Source organism: Prionailurus viverrinus, chromosome X, assembly GCF_022837055.1.
Source record: "Prionailurus viverrinus isolate Anna chromosome X, UM_Priviv_1.0, whole genome shotgun sequence".
NCBI lineage: Eukaryota > Metazoa > Chordata > Mammalia > Carnivora > Felidae > Prionailurus > Prionailurus viverrinus.
Window position 1 is genome coordinate 101487571 of NC_062579.1, and position 20769 is coordinate 101508339.

A 20769-nucleotide genomic window follows, 5' to 3' on the forward strand; every position below is an offset into this window, starting at 1 on the left:
TTGTTTGTTTGTTTGTTTTTTTACATTTGTGGCGAACACTCACTGGGTTCCACTCCTCCTACCTTATGTCTCATCAGTGCCTAGCACAGTGCCAGACACAGCACTGTGGCTGTTTACATGTGACAAAGAGATGTCCTGGGTAAACTCTTCTGGAAACACGGTGACTTGAGTGTATACCTAAGGAGTTATACAGAATCTGGAGCGAGGACTCCAGTAGTGGCACCCCAGGCACTGTGGGGATGAGGTAGTAGCTTTAGGGTAGGGGTTATTCCTTTCCTCCTGAAAGCCCTCCCTCTGTAAGCCTACCCGTAAGGGTGTTGTTCCACTGCGGCTGAGGCTTCTGCAGTCAATTAAGAAGAAATCCTCTTTCCTAGAGGACAGAGGCCCTGGCCAATAAGAGGGTGAGTCACTGTCTCAGAGTTGAGCAGAAGAGGTGGCGCTAAAGCGGCAATGAATCAGTCCAAGATGGCAGGGGGAGATTACCTGAGTGATGGTGAGCAGGGGGATGAAGCCGAAGCCTGAGCCCTTGGGGCTGGGGCTAAGTGATAGAGTCTCTATATACAAATGCATACAGTCAGCTCCTAACCCACCTCCTCACTTCCACTCCAGCCAAGTCCCCACGGATAGCCCTGGCAGCCTTCTTAGAGGAGGAAGTAGAGTGGAAAGCACCCTTCTTGAGGAGAGTGTTTGGGTTACCTGGGTTCCAATCCTGACTCTGCTACCTGCTATGTGATCTTGGGAAACTCTTTTCCTTCCTGTGCCCAACACCAGACGGAAGTTAAGGGGGCAAGGGGCTCTGTGCCAGGCCATGTACTAAGTACTTTACTGATGTTATTTCACACACTCTTCCCCACAGTGCTATAGGGTGAGCATTTACTGCCCTATTTTGCAGTTGAGAAAACTGAGGCTAAGTGATATTTAGTGACCTACCTTCTCACTAATGTGTCATGAAGTACTTATGTATTTATGCCACCAAGGCAGTCACTATAACCCAAACCAACAACCTGCTGCTTTTCTGCCTAATTTGGCTCCCTGTGTACTCAGGTTCAAATCATGTCTTCCAACTGCCCCCAACACTGACCTGTGCTGCTTTCCTGGCAAGGTAGTTGGCTCTCTGAATGGGTTTCTCTTTTCATCTTCTGTGACACCCACCCACCGGCAACTAAAATCTTTCCCTGGTATATCAATCTAAGATCCCACATTAGAAAGCAAGCATCACCAGAAAGATGCCCCCCAATATCAGTGCCATGTCACAAACGTGTGGGGAATGGCTGCAGGATGCTGCAGCAAGGAAGGGGAGCAGAGTCGCAGGGCCAGAAGGAGGGGCTGCAGAAAAATCCAACAGGGAAGAGAGAGAGAGAGAGAGAGAGAGAGAGAGAGAGAGAGAGAATGCCAAGGACAATTTGGACCAGCCTCAAACTGCTGCTCCCTCCCTTTCTCCCCCTCTCCTGATCTGGTGCTCTAGAATGTATAAAGGGGCAGTACCCAGCCCATTTTCAGCAGGAGGAGAGGGAGAGATCCTCTTCTTCAATGGAAAGGAAAACTGCCCTGAGCATTCAAATTACATTCCTGTGTTGGGTAAGATTTATTGAATTGCTGTAGGGGGAGGGGGAGGAGGAGGAGGAGGAGAAGAGGGCATCTTCCTGGTCGTGATGGTGGCAAGGTGGTACTTCAAGTGAAAAGAGCGCCACCAGTGCTGCAGCTCTAGGGCCAGAAGCTCTCTCCCTTTGCTAGGGAATAAGAGAGACTTGGCCACTGGGCTCCTGGACCTCATTTCCAATGCAGGTCCCTAAGAGCCACATCCCAGAGCCTTTGGGGAATAAGTCCTTGTCTCCCTGGGCTGCCCCAGTATCTGTGTTTGCCTGGAGTCAACAGTTGCCCTCTTTCCTGTCCCCTCCCTTTCCTTCCTTGTCTCCTTTGCCTAGGCTCTGCTTCCCGCTCCTTCTTGCCAGGTTCACCCATAGACTCTGGCATTTTTGACTCTCCTCTTTCTTTTCCCTTCCTGTCCCTCTGCAAGTCAACAACAACACCCTCCCTTTGTCTATTTACTTTGTCCAGAAGAGGAGAAAATCCAATTGGGTGGGGGTGTAATTGCATATTTGAAATTCTCCCCACTTCAGAGCTTGTGTTTATAACCCCGCATTACCTTTGTTGCATCAGATGAGAATATTTAGTACTTGTGAATAATATATTTTTGCTTGGCTGAATAGTGACTTGTATATACCATTGCTGGGCTGCAGATGAGAAGGGAAGCAGTTTTTGGAAGAGGTATTAGAAGGTAAGATGGTTTGGACAAGTGTGGATGCCTTGTGATTTCACCAGGTGCCAAGAAGATAGAAAAAGAAAGGTGAAGACTATAGTTGTGTGTGTGTGTGTGTGTGCGCGCGCGTGTGTGTTGCAGGGGGGGGGGAGGTTACTGAGACCATTCTCATCCAGGTGGGTAGAGGACTTTGTGAAGTCAGCTTCTGTTTGCCCTTGCACTGGTCTTTGAACAAAATGATCTTTTTGTCTCTGAATCTTCAAGGGCAGAGGTCCTGGACACAATGGGAAACAAGGAGCCAGAAGAGTGAGGCAAGGAGAGGAGGAGGGTGTTCCCTGTGCACTCCCTGTGTGCAAAGGGCCAACAAGAGATGTTCCGTGCCCTCCAGTGCCATACAAAACAGGGCAGAAGGGAAGCAATGAGGGGTAGCAAAAAGTGTGCTGAGCTGGGATCCAGGAGTTCTGGGCCTTCTTCTTGGCTCTGTCACTAATTATCTCTGTCTGCCCTTTGGTAAGTTTCCTAGCCATCTAACCCCCCACCTCTGCCTTTCTTTCACCTGTAATGTGAGGTTATGTGGCATGGCCAGGGGAGGGGAAATTTGCAACACTCAGAGGAAAGGATCCTTGGGCTGAATCTTGAAGGAGAGATCAGCGTTGAACAAAGGGAGAGAAGATTGTGGGGTACAGCAAGAAACAGTGGGAGTAGCCCAGGGAATTTAGCAAACAGGTATGCGTAAGGCACTGAGCTGGCTGCCGCGTGGAAAATTGCTATGAATCACCCCTGCCCCACCGGGGAAGGCTTTACAGAGAGTGGGGGAATTTGAGCGGCAGAGCTAAGCGCTCGCAGAGCCTGCAGCTTGTCCCAGGACGGGCCGTGGCCGCGCCGCACGACTGACCAGCGGGTCTCGCAGCCACTTATTCCCTGGCCGGACCAGGACAGTCGCCAAGAGGTAGTGCTGGGGCAGGGCTCCAGGGGCCTGAGTGCAGCCCACTGAGGGGTTAGAATGGGAGGTGAGGGCTCTCCAAGCGGAGGACCCGACGTGAGGGAGGGAGGGAGAGGAAGCCCGTGAGTGCTGCACAAGTTCCAGGTTTTCGCGTTCAGTGCTCAAACCTGCAGCACGCGAGCAAGATTTAATGTTTCGAAATCTCGGGAGAGAGGTAACCGAGAGCGGTCTTTGCGCGCCGCGGGGCTTTGTTTAACTTTGCAGCTTCTGCGCTATCTCGAGCCACACAAGGGTGAGACGCGCGTGGCGCACCCCAGCCAGAAGGCCGTGCTCTGCAGCCCGGTGGCAGCCGGAGGCCCAGGACCAGCCTCCAGAAGCCGAGGGTGCAACGTCCGCGCCGCCCCCGCTCCACCCCCTCTGCGGTCACCGAGCTAGGGGTCAAGGGCAGAAGGTCCAGCTGGGGCTCCAGGAGCGGGAGATGGGAAGACCTGCTTAGACCCTCCACACTATGGTGCCCTTAGACCTGCGGAGGGGCGAGGGGCGCTCTCTCTTCCCAACTGTGGTCAGAGGCAGTGTGGCCCCTGTCCTGGAGTTGGCGAAGTCCTGTAGAAGTATCAAGGACTCTGAAAAATTGATAGCTGTGTTTCTACGGTGCTCTTAGATAAACAGGATAATAATAAATTACGCCAGTTGTGTTTGGGCTTGGAGATGGTCTCAGATTTTCCCAAGGCCACTCAGCTGCTTAGTAACTATGCAAGCTTCCTGACTCCTGGTATAGGGTTTTTTTTTTCTTTTTTCACTGCATCACAGCCAAGACAGTGACCTAATTTTGAAGAGGGGACAGATAGGTAGTTAGACAGACAGACATTGATATTTTTTAAAAATATGGTTATTTTAATGTAGTTTTAAAATACCATTCATAGCATGACAACTACCTGGGAAACATCTCCCACAGCCCCAGTTCTCTATGACAGCCACTCAGACAGGATTTAGAAGAAGAAAACTGGCAGAAATTGGATGCTTGTTGGGGGAAGATGCAATCAAAGGAGAAGAGAATCAGGTGGGGGTGGGGGAACAAAGATGGGGAAGAGGTAGCTGTCAGCACAGATTGTGAGAACAACTTTATTCTAAAGGTTTCCTTCCTAGGCATCTGTCCAGATAGTTTGGGGGAGTGTCCCCATTAGTTCCCTGATGCCCAGTCTGGAGAAGCCCCAGCTGTGGTCTGCAGGTACAAATGCTTGATGGCAGAGTCTTGTTTCCCTCCTTCTCTCTGTTGTAGCGAATACATTCTGTGTGTGTGTGTGTGTGTGTGTGTATAAAATGCATATGCAAAAGAGCTTGAGGATGTCTGTGACAGTGAATGTGGGTGTCTGAAAGGGAGTGTGCCTCAAAGAGGGGGGCTTGGGGTGGCAGGGATGTTGAAAAGAGGGGAAAAACGAATCAGAGTTTACTGAAAACCCACAGCTGAGTAAGGGTCTTCTTAGTGCTAGTGGACCTGAGGAAATAGTCAATTCTTAATGTTCCTTAAAGTAAAAAAGGAGAGGAAATGGATTTAAATTAGTGCAGGAAAGAATGACATTAGACCCATGGGCCTTTCTTGATAGTCCTTCAGATTCCTGACATTAAGGTGACCTCCAACTCGGCTGCAAGATCCCAAGGGCAGAAACTGGGGCTTTCCACTTCAGATGGCTCCCCACTTTCCTCCACCATCTGTGGCATGGATGGCTTGCACACTGTGCTTCAGAAGCCAAAGGTAGGGACTAAATCCCTTTTGTGGGCCAGTTATCTTTCATCTACATTTTGCAGCCTAGACTAGCCCCCATTCCCTCCACACACACAGTTGCCTTGCATCTCTGATCATCGAAAGACCTAGTGAAGAAACACCTTAACTCATCCCCTCCGAAAAGTGTGTGCTTCCTGCTGACAGGGGGTGAGTAGCCACCTTTGCTTTCAAAGGATGGTGTGAGGGCATTCTTCAGTGGGGATGCTGTCTGCCTCATTCCAGAGCACTTCTCAGTCTTCCTCTCAAATTTCACTTTCATATATATTTGGGGACAATTCCTCACCTTGGTGCAGCAATGTACCCTTTGGAGAATTATTTCATTCCACCCTGTCTTTTATTTAATCTTTACCACAGTCATAGCTAATAGGTATCATGATTCTTGTTTTGCAAGGTGATGGAACTGAGGCTCAGGAAAGTGAGATAATTTGCTACAGGTCACTTGGTTGGTGAGTGTGTGAACTTACATGTGGCAAGGCTGGGATTTGAACCCAAGTTCCAGTCCATATCTCAGGACCTTTTCAGGATGGCATGCTGTCAGCTTGGGGGTAGGCTAGGATGAGGGATGCGGTGGGAGGAATACATAGGGTTTTTGGTGTCTTTTCCCTCTACCCACTCCTGTTCTCTATCTTTTGTAATAGTCCTTTCCTGAGCCTTCTCTCTCTGTCTCTCTCTGTCACTGTCACTCTCTCTGTCTCTTTCTTTCATCATCATCATCATCATCATCATATTTACCTGTCGTATCTATCAATAGATTAATTGATCTATCTAATCTACCTTTATTACCATTTCCCAAGAAAAGTGTGTATAAATGAGACCTCAGAAATCCAGCCACCTTCTTAGGAAAGAATTCAGTCTCAGTTCAGACTGTCCCAGTCTCAGGCAGCAGCTGAACACCAAGAAATACCATGGTTTAGTGGGAAAGGAAAGCCTGGCCTGAGGATAGGTAGGGACAGCTGGTTCCCAGATCATATTCCTCCATGGTGTTTTCGTGTAACCTCAGGTAAGTCACAACCTCCTCAGAGTCCTAGTTTGTTGTTATCTGTAAAATGGGGAAACATAATACCCACCTCCCTCCTTCCCAGGGGTTGTTATGAGAATAAAATGGCATGATTCATTTATCCATGAATCACGAAGAGCTGTTTCTGTTTTAATTACAAGACCTTTATGTTCTCTCAAAACCCTCGAAATTTATAATCCTATGATTCACCCAACAAATACTTATTGAACACCTACTGTGTGCTAGGGCCTAGAGATAATGGACATTTTGAAAGCTTTTAAGAAAATGAAAAGCACAGGACAAGTTAGACATTTAAAAAAATTTACCTCCTATTGATGGAACATCTTATTTTTTTAGTTTTTCTGCCACAACATAATAAAAGCAGCAACCAAAAGAGGGGGAAAAACAGCAACACAGCTTGTGATGCCAGCGCCATTACGCACTCTGACACATCCTGCAGATAATAGTGGGAATATCTATATCTTGTTGTATTTGATGTCACATCACCTTGTTTACACTATCCTTTGGTATGTTTACAGCATAAAGATTGCCTCTCACCGTCCTGGGCTTGAGTTGTTTCTTTAGTCAATAAAATTTAAAAAGGGCATCCCACATTCTATACAGTGACTACCATACTTATTTTACAGAGATTGTAATTTGTGGTGGTTGTCTGCCTTCAGATGTGACCTCCCCTGGCTTATTGACTCACACTTTGATTATATGTCCATTCTTTTGATTTCATTAATTAGCTGTGCATTGTTTTGCAGCTATTAAGAGTAAAGGTGGATGGAGCAGTGGAAAGAGCCCCAGGACTGAGAAGAACTGGGTTCTTGTCTAGATTCTGCTGTCAAATTGCTGTGTGGCCTTTGGCAAACTTGCATCTCTCTCTCTGAGCCTCAGTTTTCTAAACTGTAGAATGGAAGCTTTGGACTAGGTGATGGCTAAGGTCCTTTCTCTCTGTGATCCATTCTAATATACTAAGCAATTCCTGAAACATTCAAGAATGTGTGTCAGAAAAGCCAGAAGTTTCCTCAATATACTTTAACAGTACTACCTCCAGTTTATGAGCTTCGGCTATGGCATGATGAGCTGACTCCGCGTATAGAAGGGCACTCTCCCAAATTTAATTATCTTGGGGGCACCATCACAGCGTAGGATAAAATGAGCCATTTTGTTCATCACGACTGCAGCCTTTGCCAAAATGGAGGTTATGGGATAACAACTTAAAGGCTAACTCATTAACACTCAGAGATGAGTGAGGTAATGTGCCAGCAGACCAAACTGGTGCTCAAATATTTTTATCTGGAGACCTGTATCTCTTTCCCATGTTGTGATACATTAACAGGGATGTCTTTATCGATTGTCACTGCCTGTAGACATTTGAATAACATAGACAATGCCTGTGGGGCACTCAAGCTCATGCACTATCAATTTCTCAAACTCTGAAGCGCCATCAAAAGCTTGGAGCAAAATTCTGATGGTGCCATAAAGTGCCTAGGTTATAGGAATTCAAATGATGGCATCCGTGAAGTCCCCTGCTTTTTTTTCGCATAGGTGTTTACTAGTGAGTGCTATGCCATCCCTAACTATTTGATGGGGACAGTGGAGTAAATTAGTCCTCCAGATTGTGAGGGCTGTGGATTTATGCCTAGCTGAAAGCATTCCTGTCCTCACAATGTCGAAGAGGGTGACCTTTCTGACGTTAATTTGTTTCTCCATCTGTGCCATGCATTTCAGCAGGATGTGAGGAACAGGCCTGATGATACCCAAATGTGTTTCCCCCTTTTGTATTTCTGGAGACTTGCTCTGGGTCTCCCTCTGGTCTTTGTTCAAATTCTCTGTTTCAGCATCTGCTAATATCCTAGCCCCTCTACTGATCTACATACAATTAATTATGCTTTCTTTTGCCAGTGTCAGTGTAAAATTGGATGGTTTGAAAGAAAAAGAAATTTTGAGACATATAGGCATTTTGCTAATAATAATAGCATGAATAATAGCATTTAAAAAATTGATCTATGCAGTTAGTTTTCCTATTTTGTAAGATGACTTTTTTTAAACTTGACCCTGAGGCTGTTGGAGACTGAAGAAGAAAGACCTATTCCCAACAGTCTCCCAAGATCTCTTTACCTGTTTTAATTTAATTCAAATTTAGTAGAGCTTGAACAGAATAAGACTTTGTATGCATTGATACAAATTCTAATTTTATGTAATTACTTTTGAAACCTGATATTTTCTCGTAAACTCCTTTGCAAAGAACCTTCAAGATCAACGTTTTTATTAAAAACCAATGCTAAATATCACGCATGCATTATTCATTTATTCTCACACAACTGCTGAAATGGGTACTGCATCATTTTCCCATTTTATATAGGAAGTCACTGAAACTCAGAGAATTCAACTGATTTTCCTAAGGTCACACAGCCAAGATATTGTAAAGCTTGGCTTTGAACTGCATTCTATTTAGTTCTGACTCCAGCGGCCCCTGCAGATACATGTCTAAAGACTTTGTTTTTGCAAATGTCTTGAATTCTAGGCTGAAACTGAGAGGCCTTGCTTTCCTCTTCTGTCTTGTATATTTTTTGATGCCATGGTCACTTCAGGCCAGCCCTAAGGCATGCTGAAAGGGGAAGAGGAAGACACTTTGGAGCAGGAGAGGTCTCTTGGCACCTTGTTCCCTGTGAGGAGCCTCCTTTTGTACTCAGCTTGGAAAACCAAGCCTGAGGACAAGTATTCAAATCTCAAGAACCTGTTTCTGTGTCTCTTTTGGTGTTGAAACCTGCTTACTTGCCCCCCCCCCCCGCCCCCATCTGCTTCCTGTCTGGGCACACTGGCCTTCCTAACTTTACTTCTGTCCTGTATTCTTCTGGTGGCTTGAGAGGGTTGAAAGCAAGCAAGACAGTGTCAGTTTTGCTGGCAGAATAGCAGCATATGATTGCTCTTAAGTTTAGCCCTGTATCTTTGAGCAGGAGGGAATGACAAACGGTTTATTCTAAGGCCTTTGATTTCCTTCATAATTGTAAGCATCTAGGCTGACTCATCTCTCAAAGGCTTTTCTCTCTGTCTCTCTCTTTTTTGGCTGGTGTTGTTTTGAGATTTTCTTATTTGTTCTTACCTTATTTGGGGGGGGGGGAGAGGGATAGATTTTCATCTTGGTTTCTGGGTAAAAGAACCAGCTATACTCTTCAGATGACCAGATCTGGTAAGCCTTGGCAAGAAGAAATAGCCGCAACTTCAAAGCAGGTACAAATATGCCTGAATTGGGGAAAGGGAGAGGGGGAGTAACCTCAAAAAAAATTAAGAAGAGCTAGGCTGTATGTGTCAGGATGAGACCCTTGGCTAATAGGGTCTGGACCAGCTATTGTGAATGGGGGATTGCTAGGGACTTAGTCTGGGACTGAGGTGGGTGCTGTGCATATGTCTTTGGTTAAAATGATCATCTTGTGGACAAAGTTTGGTGGTTGGGCTTAGGCATTCAGTTTGGGTCCAGGGAATGGTGCTTTGGAGTTGAAGGAGATTTAAAAAATCCACGCTAAGGATTTTTCCTCCTAGCTCAGTTCAAAAGCCATAGAAAGACTCCTCACCTTTTCTTATACTGCACTTCAGTTATCTGGTAAGAACTTATTTTTGATAAGCGTGACTTTGGCTATTAAGGAAAGTGGGCAAAAGAGAATTTTGGAAACAACAAGGGTGGGATTTTGGTGGGTTTGTGGGTTTGTTTGTGTGCTTGTTCTGGACAGAGCTCATTTTTATAGATTGTTGAATGATAAACGCCTACCTGCTTTTCCTCTGTCAAAGCCACATTACCTGATCTTTGGGATTTAAGCCGCCTACTCAACTATAATATATAGAATATTACCGTAAAACTCCATGACAAAGGGGAGCTCCAAGAAATGGCATGTGACCCCTTCCCTTATTGTCAAAAGGTTTAGTTCCCTATGTCCCAAATTATCTTCTCTATCAAGAGCCAGAATCCACACACTCACCCAAACTATAACCTTTGGAGCTGTCCTAAATTCTATCCTTCTTATTACAATTCCCCTAAGCTCTGTCAATTCTACCCATAGAATCCTACCCCAGCCCCAGCCCCAGGGACACTGGCTTGTATCAGCATCTCTTTGCCTCTTGGCTGATCTACCTACTTCAGACTCTCTACTCAGACCAGGCTTTTCACTGCTCCCTGTGATTTTTCCAACTGCAGCTCTGACTCTGTCCCTCTCCACTTAAAACCCTGCAGTAGTTCCCTACTGCCTTCAGGAGAAAGTCCAGTTCCATAATATGGCTTACAGGGCCATTCCTCAGTTCATGCCTGCTTATGCAGATTTATCTCCTAACATCCCCTTTCTACAGCTTTAAGAATATGACAACCTCTCTCCCATCTCTTTGCCTTTGCACAAGATGTTCTCTTTCTGGACGCCCCCCCCCCCCATCTCCAGGCAGACTTAGATGTTTCCTCCTTTCTGCTCTCACAGTACTTTGTTTATATCTTGGCCATTGACTTCTCACAAGGTTTTGTAAATTGTTACCAACCTGTGTATCTCCTTCACTGCACTGTTAAATCTTTTATGAAAGGAGTAGTTTCATTTGCCCATAGTTGAATCTTTAGTGCCTGGCACAAAGTGAGTAATTAATACAGATTTTTTAAAATAAATGAATGAATGAAAGAACAAATGAGGCCAGGATGTGCGGGGAAGAATGCTGTGTGGGGTCCAGAGAGATCCCCACTGGGGGATCCTATGCAGCCTGGGAGCAGCAGTATGGGATACTGGGCGCCATGGAGAAGGGACATGGAAAACAGGTTTGCCAGAACACTAAGACAAACTTCACTCTGATCACCAGTTCTGTGTTGGGAGGAGACTCACTAGAAATGGCCAAGAAACGATGTTTGTTTCTTTTGATACAAACTGATGGTGTTTTCATGAAAAACATAATATACTCAAGTCTCACAATTTTTAGTAAATAGAGAAAAATCAAAGGCAAACAAAATCCTACCACTTAATAAAGATGCTGTTCATATTGGGGTGCATTTCTTTCAGTCTTTTATTTTTATGCAGATTTTCCTTCACATGGTTGTAATCATAATTAACACAATCCTATATTTTGTATTTGCTGTTTAAAAGCTCTTTGTAAATATCACTTTAATGATTTCATAATTTTCCAGACTGTGGTCCTTCCATAATTTATATAACTAGTCTCATTACTGGGATAGCTTTTTTCCCCTAAATTTTTTCCTGTTATGGCTCATGTACATATGTTTTTGCCTGTCCGAAGGTAGATTTCATTAGGACAGATTCCTAGAAGGGGAATTACTAGGTCAAAGGGCCTGGGGATGATTTTTGGCTCCATACTTATGTGCCCCGTTTGCCTTCTGGAAGAGTTGTACACATTTTCAGTGCTCCTAACCTAAATGAATGTGCCCATTTCATCCAGCCTGGACAGCACAGAGTATCACCATTAAATGAACTCTATCAATGTTCTAATTAATTGAGGGAAAATATTACCTTATACCTGTCTCAATGTACATTTTACAATTGTGAATAAGGTTGGTTGGTTTTCTTTTTAATCTCTTTTTTCCTTCTTTTTTCTTTCTTTTTTCCTTACTTTCTTTTTCTTTCTGTCTTTCTTTCTTTCCTCCTCCTCCTCCTCCTCCTCCTCCTCCTCCTTTTTCTTCTTCTTCTGCCTAATTAGGTTTTCTCTTTTCTGGACTATCGGTTCAGGGATGATTTTTTTTTTAAGTTGGTTTTTTTTCTTCAAATAAGCAACCAGAGGCAGCTATGCTTGAGGGTGAAGCCGCCTCCCAGTTTTCCCTCCCCCTTTACCATCCTCCCCCCCATAGCTCCTTCCACCAGGTCCAGTGACAATTGGATGATGCAGCCTTGATATCATCCGATTCCAGAATGGGTGGCTGCATTCCTTTTCTGAAGGCAGCAAGGACACTGTGCCCCAGAATCATGCCCCCTTTGCTGTTGTTGTCCGCCTTCCTTTTTTTAGTGAACGTCCTGGGAGGAGCCCCAGGAAACAATCCGGACCGCAGAACGAAAATGATATCAATACACAGTCTGTCGGAGCTGGAGCGTCTGAAGCTGCAAGAGACTGCTTACCACGAACTCGTGGCCAGACATTTCCTCTCTGAATTCAAACCTGACCGAGGTGAGCCGGCCCCGGAGCGTGGTGTCCCCGCCTTCGAGCGAGCGGACCCCCGGGCAGGACGGGCCGAGTCTGGGGTCCAGGAGGGTGGGAGGGGCTCCCGCCTGGTCTCGGCCCCGCTCGGTTCCCCTGGAGCCTGGACCACCGAAGAAGCAGGAGTTGAAGGGTTTTGGTTGAATTGTGGAAGAGGTCAAGATTAGTTGAGTTGGGTCGAAGCCTGGGGGCTTGAGGGGGCGGTCAGACAGGCGGAAGGCAAGGACAGACAGGTGGACAGAGGGCAGGTGAAAAGACTGACGCACCAGGTGCGGTGCGAGGAGTCAGAGCGAGGAGGAGGTGCAGAGGGACCCTTTGAGAAGGGACCAGGACGCACAGAGACGGCGTGCTCGAGAGACGGCGAGTCCGGGGAGATAGCGAGACAGCGAGAGAGACACGCGCCAATCCGGGCACAGAGCGGGAGGGCGGTGCGGGCGCGGGGAGCGTCGGCGGGAGGTGCGCTGGGATCGCTGCCCGCCCCCCCCCAACTCAGCCGGCTGCGGGTGAGCCAGCGGGACGAAGCCCTGGATGGGGCCCGAGCGTGCAGGGGGCTGGGCGGCCCGGGGGAGGCGGGAAGGGGCGCACGGGCCGAGGGGCGCCCCCGCGGCAGAGAAAAGTGCGAGGGGCGGGGGGCGCGCCGGGCGCGCGCGGCGGCCGTAACCTGGGGACGCCACGCGAGGGACTAGGAGACTCCGCTGCGGGGGTCTGAGAGCGGGGACTGCGCGTGTCGCCGCTGCCGGGGCTGCGGTGTGGGGAGCCGACGGCAGCCCGGGCGCGAGCGCGACCACAGGAACTTGGCGACCCCTACTTGCCGCCGGGACGCAGGCGGAGCCCCTCCCCTAGCCTGTTGCATAGTCGCGGCGCCCCAGAGTCCGCAATGTGTATCTGAAGCCCTGTGCGGAGCTGCTGCTGGTGCGTGACACGGGGCGCGCTGCGCACGAGGCGCCTCCGATCCTCTGATTCGGTTAAATTCTTGGAGTCTCAGGGGTGGTAGATGGGCTTGGTCCCGTTGTCAAACGGGGAAACTGAGGCTGAGAGAAAGCAAAACACTTTCAGCGGGCAGGTCGGAGCTGTTTGCTCCGCCCCCTCCCCCGCAGATCAATACATTGCGATGTTTTCATCATTTATCAAATCCTATTTGTGTGAGTGTGCGTGTCTTTTCTTTTTCTCTTCCCATAGCTCTACCTATTGACCGTCCAAACACCTTGGAGAAGTGGTTTCTGATTCTGAGAGGACAGCAGAGGGGTGAGGGGCTCTCATACTTAGGAAATAAATGGGGCTTTACCCCCCCCCCCGCCATTGTGTCCCTGGCTACTGGAGACTCGGCGGTGCCCATTGCTTCTGGGGGTACTGAACCCCCCCAACCCCATAGGGGATGTTTTAGGAAATGGCGCACTCGCTGCAGACGCGGGGCGGTCCCAGCAGATTTCCCTAAGCCTTCCCCGTGGATCCACCCCAGACAGTCGCCCAGAAGAAACTGCCCTCATTGCTTCAAGGCTGTCACCCCCCTGGGAGGACCTAAGGCAGGGATCCCGAGCTCCGTCGGGGTAGTGGAACTGAGTGCTTCTGCCAAACCACTGCAGGGTCTTTTTGGCTCCCTCCCCAGGGAGGGGCGCGGCGGGTCTGGAGGGGTGGGGTTGGCTGCAGGCAGTTGCTTAGAGGAGCGCTACAGCCCCTGCACTTCCTCCTGATTTAAGCGCTGCGGAGCGTTGACGTGTCTCATTCTCTCCCTGGCTCCCCAGTCGTATCACTCAAGACGTTTGGCATTCGCCTGGAAGAGGTCCTGGTGAATGAGCTTACCCGCCGCAAGCATCTTGAACTAACAGCCGCGATGCAGATTGAAGAATCCACTGGTCAGGCCTCGGGACGTCGTCGGGGAAACGTGGTGCAAAGGATGTTTGGCCGCATCAGGCGCTTTTTCAGTCGCAGACGGGATGAGCCCACCTTGCCCCGGGAGTTTACTCGCCGTGGGCGTCGAGTGAGTTGAACCCTCCAAGCAGTGGCCGTCCCTGAGGTGTCCATCGATGCAGGGCGGGAGGGTCAAGGCCTGTGACCTCAGAGGGAGGGAGAGCTGAAGAGAACATGTGTGTGTGTGTGGGGGGGGTGTAATTGGCTTCCCACGGAGAGAAGGTCTCCTGTTATGAATGTGACACAATCCCCAGGAAGGTCCAAAGTGACCCTCCTGCTCCCCCCCTTTAAGATAGTTTGGGTTTCTCCACAGGGGGCAGTGTCCGTGGACAGCCTGGCTGAACTGGAGGATGGGGCCCTGCTGCTGCAGACCCTGCAACTTTCCAAGATTTCCTTTCCGATTGGCCAGCGACTTCTGGGATCCAAAAGGAAAATGAGCCTCAATCCGATTGCTAAACAAATCCCCCAGGTTGTTGAGGCTTGCTGCAGCTTCATTGAGAAACATGGTAAGGGGGCTGAGAATGATGGTTTAATCAAGGTAGGAGGCAATTAAAGGGCAAGAATGGTGTTCTAGAAATGGGTAGAGAAAAGAGGACATAGGGTGAAGGGTGGGAACATTCCCCTGCCACCAGCTGGGGCTGGGATTTAGTTGGGGAGAGGGGAAATGCCATGGGGAAGGGGACCAGAGATACTTAGCATCTCTTGGTCTTTTCTTTCAGGCTTAAGCACAGTGGGAATTTTTACCCTGGAATACTCAGCAGAGAGAGTGCGTCAGGTAAACTGGCTCTGTTTACACCTATGTTCCTTGAGTGAGGAAAAACAGGTGGGGGTGTCTTCCCCATAGATCTGAGTGGAGTTTCATGCCTGGTGGGGGGGATCAACGTCTTCTTTCTAGCCCCTCAGCCATGCCATATTGCCAGCCACCTCCACTGAAGCTTGAGACTTATGGAGGGAAATGCCAGGAGGGAGCATGTGATGGGCAGGGCAGAGGGTCCATGTCTTCTCTCCCTTTTTTCTAGCTCCGTGAAGAATTTGATCAAGGTCTGGATGTAGTGCTGGATGATAATCAGAATGTGCATGATGTGGCTGCACTCCTCAAGGAGTTTTTTCGGGACATGAAGGACTCTCTGCTGCCAGACGATCTGTACATGTCCTTCCTCCTGACAGCAAGTGAGTCTTGTGCTGTCCCTTGTCAGGCAAGGAGGGGAAATAGTATGGGGGGGGGGCGGTAGGGACTGAGGTCTGGCTGCAGGACCCCAGAGAACTAAAACAGAGTAAACATCAGAAGATGAAAACACCTATCCAGATTGGTTTCCCTAGATCTCTTAATAGTCCATTGTAAGTCTATTGTTGGGAGATTTCTCTAGAGCTTCTTGAAGCTGTGTGTGTCCTCCCAGGGCAAAGAGGAACCTAGGTTCTGTAGAAGGGATCTGCTTTTGATGGGAGCACTTCTTGCTTTCAGGGCTCCTGAGCTCAAATGCTTTGGGAATGAGCAAAGACAAGATGCCTGGGTACTTCCTCCATAGCTCTTCTCAGTTTTCAAGCATAATCACATGTCTTTTGGTATCAGGCTGCTGTCAAGGCTAGCCCCCTGAGCCATCCACTGCTTTCCTTCTTCTAGCTCTAAAGCCACAGGATCAGCTTTCTGCCCTGCAGTTGCTGGTTTATCTGATGCCACCCTGCCACAGTGATACCTTGGAGCGTCTGCTGAAGGCCCTGCATAAGATCACTGAGAACTGCGAGGACTCCATTGGCATTGATGGACAGTTGGTAAAAACCTGTGGAGAATGGTAATGAGAGCTGTAGTAGGGGACATGTGTGGGAGTGTATGAGAGAGACACAGAGACAGACGGTAGGAAGGCAACAAGAACAAAAGGAGACATTCATATTTGTGTCATTTCCATTACTGCCTCAGAGTCGATCACTTTCTGCTTTCCTTTTTGTAGGTTTCAGGCAACCGTATGACTTCCACCAACTTGGCTCTGGTGTTTGGATCTGCTCTCCTGAAGAAGGGGAGATTTGCCAAGAGGGAGTCTAGGAAAACAAGACTGGGGATTGACCACTATGTTGCTTCTGTCAATGTGGTCCGTGCCATGATTGATAACTGGGATATCCTCTTCCAGGTAAAGGGAGCTTTTGGACAAACTTCCTTCATAGCTTTCTCCTATTCACAAGGCAAGTGAGGGTCATACATGCATCCCTGACAGTAGCCAAAGCAGGCAGCCACTAAATCTTCCAGAAATTCCTCCTGCGTTCAGTGGTCATGGTATCTTCAGTCCTGGGTACCTGATAGAGAGGAGTATAAATTTTAAAATGTTGTGTAATAAAGGCTAACATTGCTCATTTTACCCTCAGGTGCCTCCCCATATTCAGAAGCAGGTTGCTAAGCGTGTGTGGAAATCCAGTCCTGAAGCCCTGGATTTTATCAGACGCAGGAATTTGAGGAAGATACAGTGAGTGTTTTCTTGGTTTGTTTAAGCTTAGCCTGAAGCAGAATCTCCTATGGGGGCTTTCACTCCAAGACCACCGTCATGTTAGGCAAACCAAGTATGAAAACTGACTTGCTTTTTCAAATTCATTTCCACCCAGGAGTGCACGAATAAAGATGGAAGAGGATGCTTTACTTTCTGATCCAGTGGAAACTTCTGCTGAAGCCCGGGCTGCTGTCCTTGCTCAGAGCAAGCCCTTTGATGAAGGTCAGTTCCCTGCTGGAGGTCAGGCCCTTGCTGAAGGTCAGTCCCTTGGTGAAAGTCAGGCCCTTCCTGAAGGCCAGGTCCTTGCTGAAGATGAGCCCCTTGAGGAAGATGAGTCCTCTGAGGAAGATGTGTCAGGCCATGAAGAGCTAGTATTTGAGTATCTCCATCAAGGAGTAGTCTTTGGGGAAATTCAAGGTCTTGAGATCCCAAATGATCTTGAGATTCAAGGCCCACATCTTGAAGGCATACCAGAGCTTGATGAAGAAGATGATGATGACGACAACAATGATGATGATGACGATGATGATACCCTGAATTTTGATGATCTTCCTCCCCTTGAAGATATTCTAGACCCTGATGATGAAATTCCCGAACTCATTGAAATCCCAGACTTTGAAGAAATACCATATTTTGATATGGTCCCAGACCCTGAAGGAGCCCCAGATGTGCAAGAAATCCCAAATCCTGGAGAAAACCCAAACCATGACCTTGAAGAAGGGCCAGATTTTGAAGACAACCAAAATCTTGACCTTGCAGGAATTCCCTATCTCGATGTAATCCTGAACAATGAAGAAGCCTCAGATACCGATGAAATCTCAGACCATGCAGATGCTTCAGAACATGATGAAAACCCAGATTCTGAAGAAGATCCCAATCTTGAAGAAGTTCCGGCTCTTGATGAAATCCCAAATGATGTATCCTCAAATGCTGAAGCAATTCCAGGCCACGAAGATGCCCCAGAGGTCAATGGGATTTCAAGTTCTGATGAAGACCTTGATTTTGAAGAAGTCCCAGCTCTTCATATGTTGCCAAGCCCTGAGGAAGCCCCTGGGGGTCATGAAATCCTAAATCATGAAGAATCCCCAGAGGTTAATGGACTCTCAGACCCTGAAGAAGATCCCAATCTTGAAGAGGTACCAGCTCTTGATGGAGTCCCAAATGATGAAGAAACCTCAGATACTGAAGAAATTCCAGATCAGGAAGAAACTCCAGAATTCAATGGAATTGCAGGCTCCGAGGAAGGCTCCAACCCTGAAGAGGTCCCAGCTCTCCACGTGGTAACGAGCCCTGAAGATGTCTCTGATTTTGATGACATTCAAGACCAGGAAGAATCTTCAGTTACTGAAGAAATCCCAAGACACGAAGAAGCCTCTGATGTCAGTGGAATCCGAGACTCTAAAGAAAACCCCCGTCTTGAAAAAGACTCAGTATTTAATGTGGTTCCAGAGCCTGGGGATGCTGAAATTCACAATGAAATTCCCAGTTCTCAGAAAGACCGAGCCAACACTTTTGAAGAGGATGAAGTTACCAATTTGGTTCCAGAGCCTGAAGATGTCTCCATTCTCAACACAATTCCAGACCCTCAGCCAGACCTTACTGTCAGTCTTGATGAAATCATGAATGTGGAGGCTGTCCCAATGCCTAATGATCTTGACTCTAGAGAAGTTTGGAGTCCAAAGGCAATAAAGTCCCACAAAGAAGATGCAGATGTTACATTTCTTGTAGATACCACCCTCCTTAAAAACAAGTCTCAGCCTGGCCAAGTCATGGACCACAAATCCTCCCCAGAGTCATTGATGACTGACACCTGCTTTCTCCCCTTCACGAAGTGCTGTAAGCTTCCGGCTCCAGCTTTGTTACTCATTTGCTTGGTAAAATTAGTCAGGCTGGTTGTAGGGTGGTGGTGGTTGTTAGGGGGCCGCCCTCTTCCCCGCCTGCCCGGTGGTATTGTCCATTTGCTGTAAGCAAGGGGTATCTGTCTCACTCTTCCTGTTCTCTAACCCAGCCCTACCCCCACCACCTTCTACAGGGGGCCTAGATTTAGAGATATGTGTTCCACTGTTAGGCTGCAGTTTTCTTAACATGTCAAATAGGGATAATCTTTCCTACTCTAACTTCTTGCTTCGTATTGTATTTGAAGTGCAAAATTAGGTCTTAGTCCCTTGCGTGCTGTGCAGAGTATGAAGTCTGGAAACATTAAGGAGTTAACACTGTTACTATTTTCCAGGTTCCTCTGAGGAGCCAGCTGTGCCTCCCGGCACTGCCCGTTCCCATGACGATGAGGAAGGAGCGGGTAACCCCCCCATTCCGGAGCAAGACCGCCCATTGCTCCGTGTGCCCCGGGAGAAGGAGGCCAAAACTGGCATCGGCTACTTCTTTCCTTAGATGTTTTTCCTTCTATAAGGTGCCGGACAGGGGAAAAGGGTGGGGGTAGACCTGGGATGTCACAGGAAACATTGAAGAAACGTTGAGGGTAAAGATCTGAGGGTAAGAAGGATTTCCACCTGATGCTCGGGTCAGGCTGAGAATTCCAAACACACTGCCAGCCCCTTCACTGGGGATGTTTGGTCTCTTCAGCTAGTACAAGCAGAGATGTTTCTGTGTCATGCCCAGGCTCCCTGGTGCTACCTTGCCTTTCTCTTTTACCCCTGATCCTGGCTTTCCCACACTACAGCCTGTCCTTTAATTGATGTGACATTTGTGGTAAACACCTTGTCCCAGAGAAGCTCACAAATCTCGAGGTGCTTTCCCTCCCCCCAAAAAAGGGAATTGCATGTTTTTCCTGACTTTCCTTCCCTCCTCCCAAGAGCTCAATTGCAAAGGCCCTCAAGAGGCATGCTAGGACGTCATGTCAGGACTGACAGCTGACAAACAATTAACGCTAAACCATGTCACACCAACTCATAGCCGTGTCCCCGCAGCAACTCCACCACCTCAGGATTTTTTGCCCGCCCCAAATTATTTAGACCAATGGCTCATCAAATAGCCACCCCCAAAATTCTGTGCAGTTTTGCTCAGGTCACGCTAACAGGGAAACCTCAAATGTAAGCCTAACTAGCCTTCTGGGGTCAAAACTTAGAGGACAAATTTGATTTTATTACCTAGATCTGTTTTACAGACAGCTGGAGTTCACACCCTGCTGTCAGCAAAACAGCTAGTTAGGTAGAGACACATAGTTCCAAGTAGTTCAAGTCACCTGATTCCAAACGTTCTTATCTATCGTCTCTGTAGCTCCTCTCTGCAGGACGGTACAAATTTGCGGGACATGCTCTGGTAACACGCAGATATGGGTTATGTATGACATCCAAAATTATAGCTGATATTGAGGGGTAACAACTGCTAAGGTCCATAGAATGAAGAATGTATTGTATTGAGGGATAGAAATTGATCACACAATGGGTAACAACCGCAGAGCTCGAAGATTTGTGATTGTTAAAACTTCTCTGGCATTTAATCATTAATAAACATCTGTGTTGTGACAGCAGCATATTCATGGCTTAATATGTGTGTGTGTGTGTGTGTGTGTGTGTGTGTGTGTGTGTGTGTTTAATTTGAAAATTGGATTGGTGAGTTGGGAAGCTCTGACTAGAGCTGAAGGGGAAAGAGAAATAGGGAAGAGGGATAAAGGAGAGGGGGTGACATGGAATAATGGGATGTGGGGGAATGGACTAAAGCAGGGGGTGTGTAGAATAAAGGGGGGGTGATGGGGAATAAAGGAGAGAGGTGACACAGAATAAAGGAGAGGGGGTAAGGAATAAAGAAGAGAGATGATTGGGAATAAAGTGTTGGAGGTCAGAAGGACAAAAGGGGAGGCGTTATGGGGAATAAGGAGGAGATGATGGGGTATGAAGGGGAAGGGTGATGTGGGACAAGGGGGGGTGATGTGAGATAAAGGGATGGAGGTAATGGGGACAAAATGGGGGTGATGGAGAATAAAGAGGCGGAAGTGATGGAGCATAAAGGGGAAGGGTGGGCGACATGGAATAAAGGGGAAGGGGACATGGGACAAAGGGGAGGAGGGTGTGGAGTAAAATGGAAGAAAGGGGAAGTGCTCTAGTTGAATAAAGAGAATGAAAGGGTTAAAGTCGGATAAATGGTTGAGAAGGGATGAAAGAGAAACTGGAAAGAATGAAGCTTAAGAGGAGGGCCTCTAAAGGGAAAAGGAGGGGGATAAAGGGAGAGATCACTAGATGTTCTCAACTGAGAAATCCCCTTTGGATTGGT

At 47.8% G+C, this 20769-nt stretch overlaps 1 protein-coding gene across 2 annotated transcripts in view; it reads left to right on the forward strand.

Moving 5' to 3' along the window:
- The window catches only part of ARHGAP36 (Rho GTPase activating protein 36), a 29941-nt gene extending 10949 nt beyond the window's left edge, over window positions 1–18992 (forward strand). The window contains exons 2-12 of one of the 2 annotated variants that reach the window (XM_047844264.1): window positions 11972–12130; window positions 13340–13405; window positions 13903–14138; window positions 14382–14574; window positions 14788–14843; window positions 15088–15238; window positions 15690–15838; window positions 16015–16191; window positions 16424–16521; window positions 16658–16764; window positions 18773–18992. In XM_047844264.1, the coding sequence (XP_047700220.1) occupies window positions 11972–12130; window positions 13340–13405; window positions 13903–14138; window positions 14382–14574; window positions 14788–14843; window positions 15088–15238; window positions 15690–15838; window positions 16015–16191; window positions 16424–16521; window positions 16658–16764; window positions 18773–18930 (1550 nt within the window). In that variant the 3' untranslated portion in view covers window positions 18931–18992. Of the gene's footprint in view, window positions 1–11877; window positions 12131–13339; window positions 13406–13902; window positions 14139–14381; window positions 14575–14787; window positions 14844–15087; window positions 15239–15689; window positions 15839–16014; window positions 16192–16423; window positions 16522–16657; window positions 16765–18772 lie in introns of those variants that run through there. The other variant, XM_047844263.1, reaches the window with a different exon arrangement.
- The last annotated feature ends 1777 nt before the right edge of the window (window positions 18993–20769 follow it).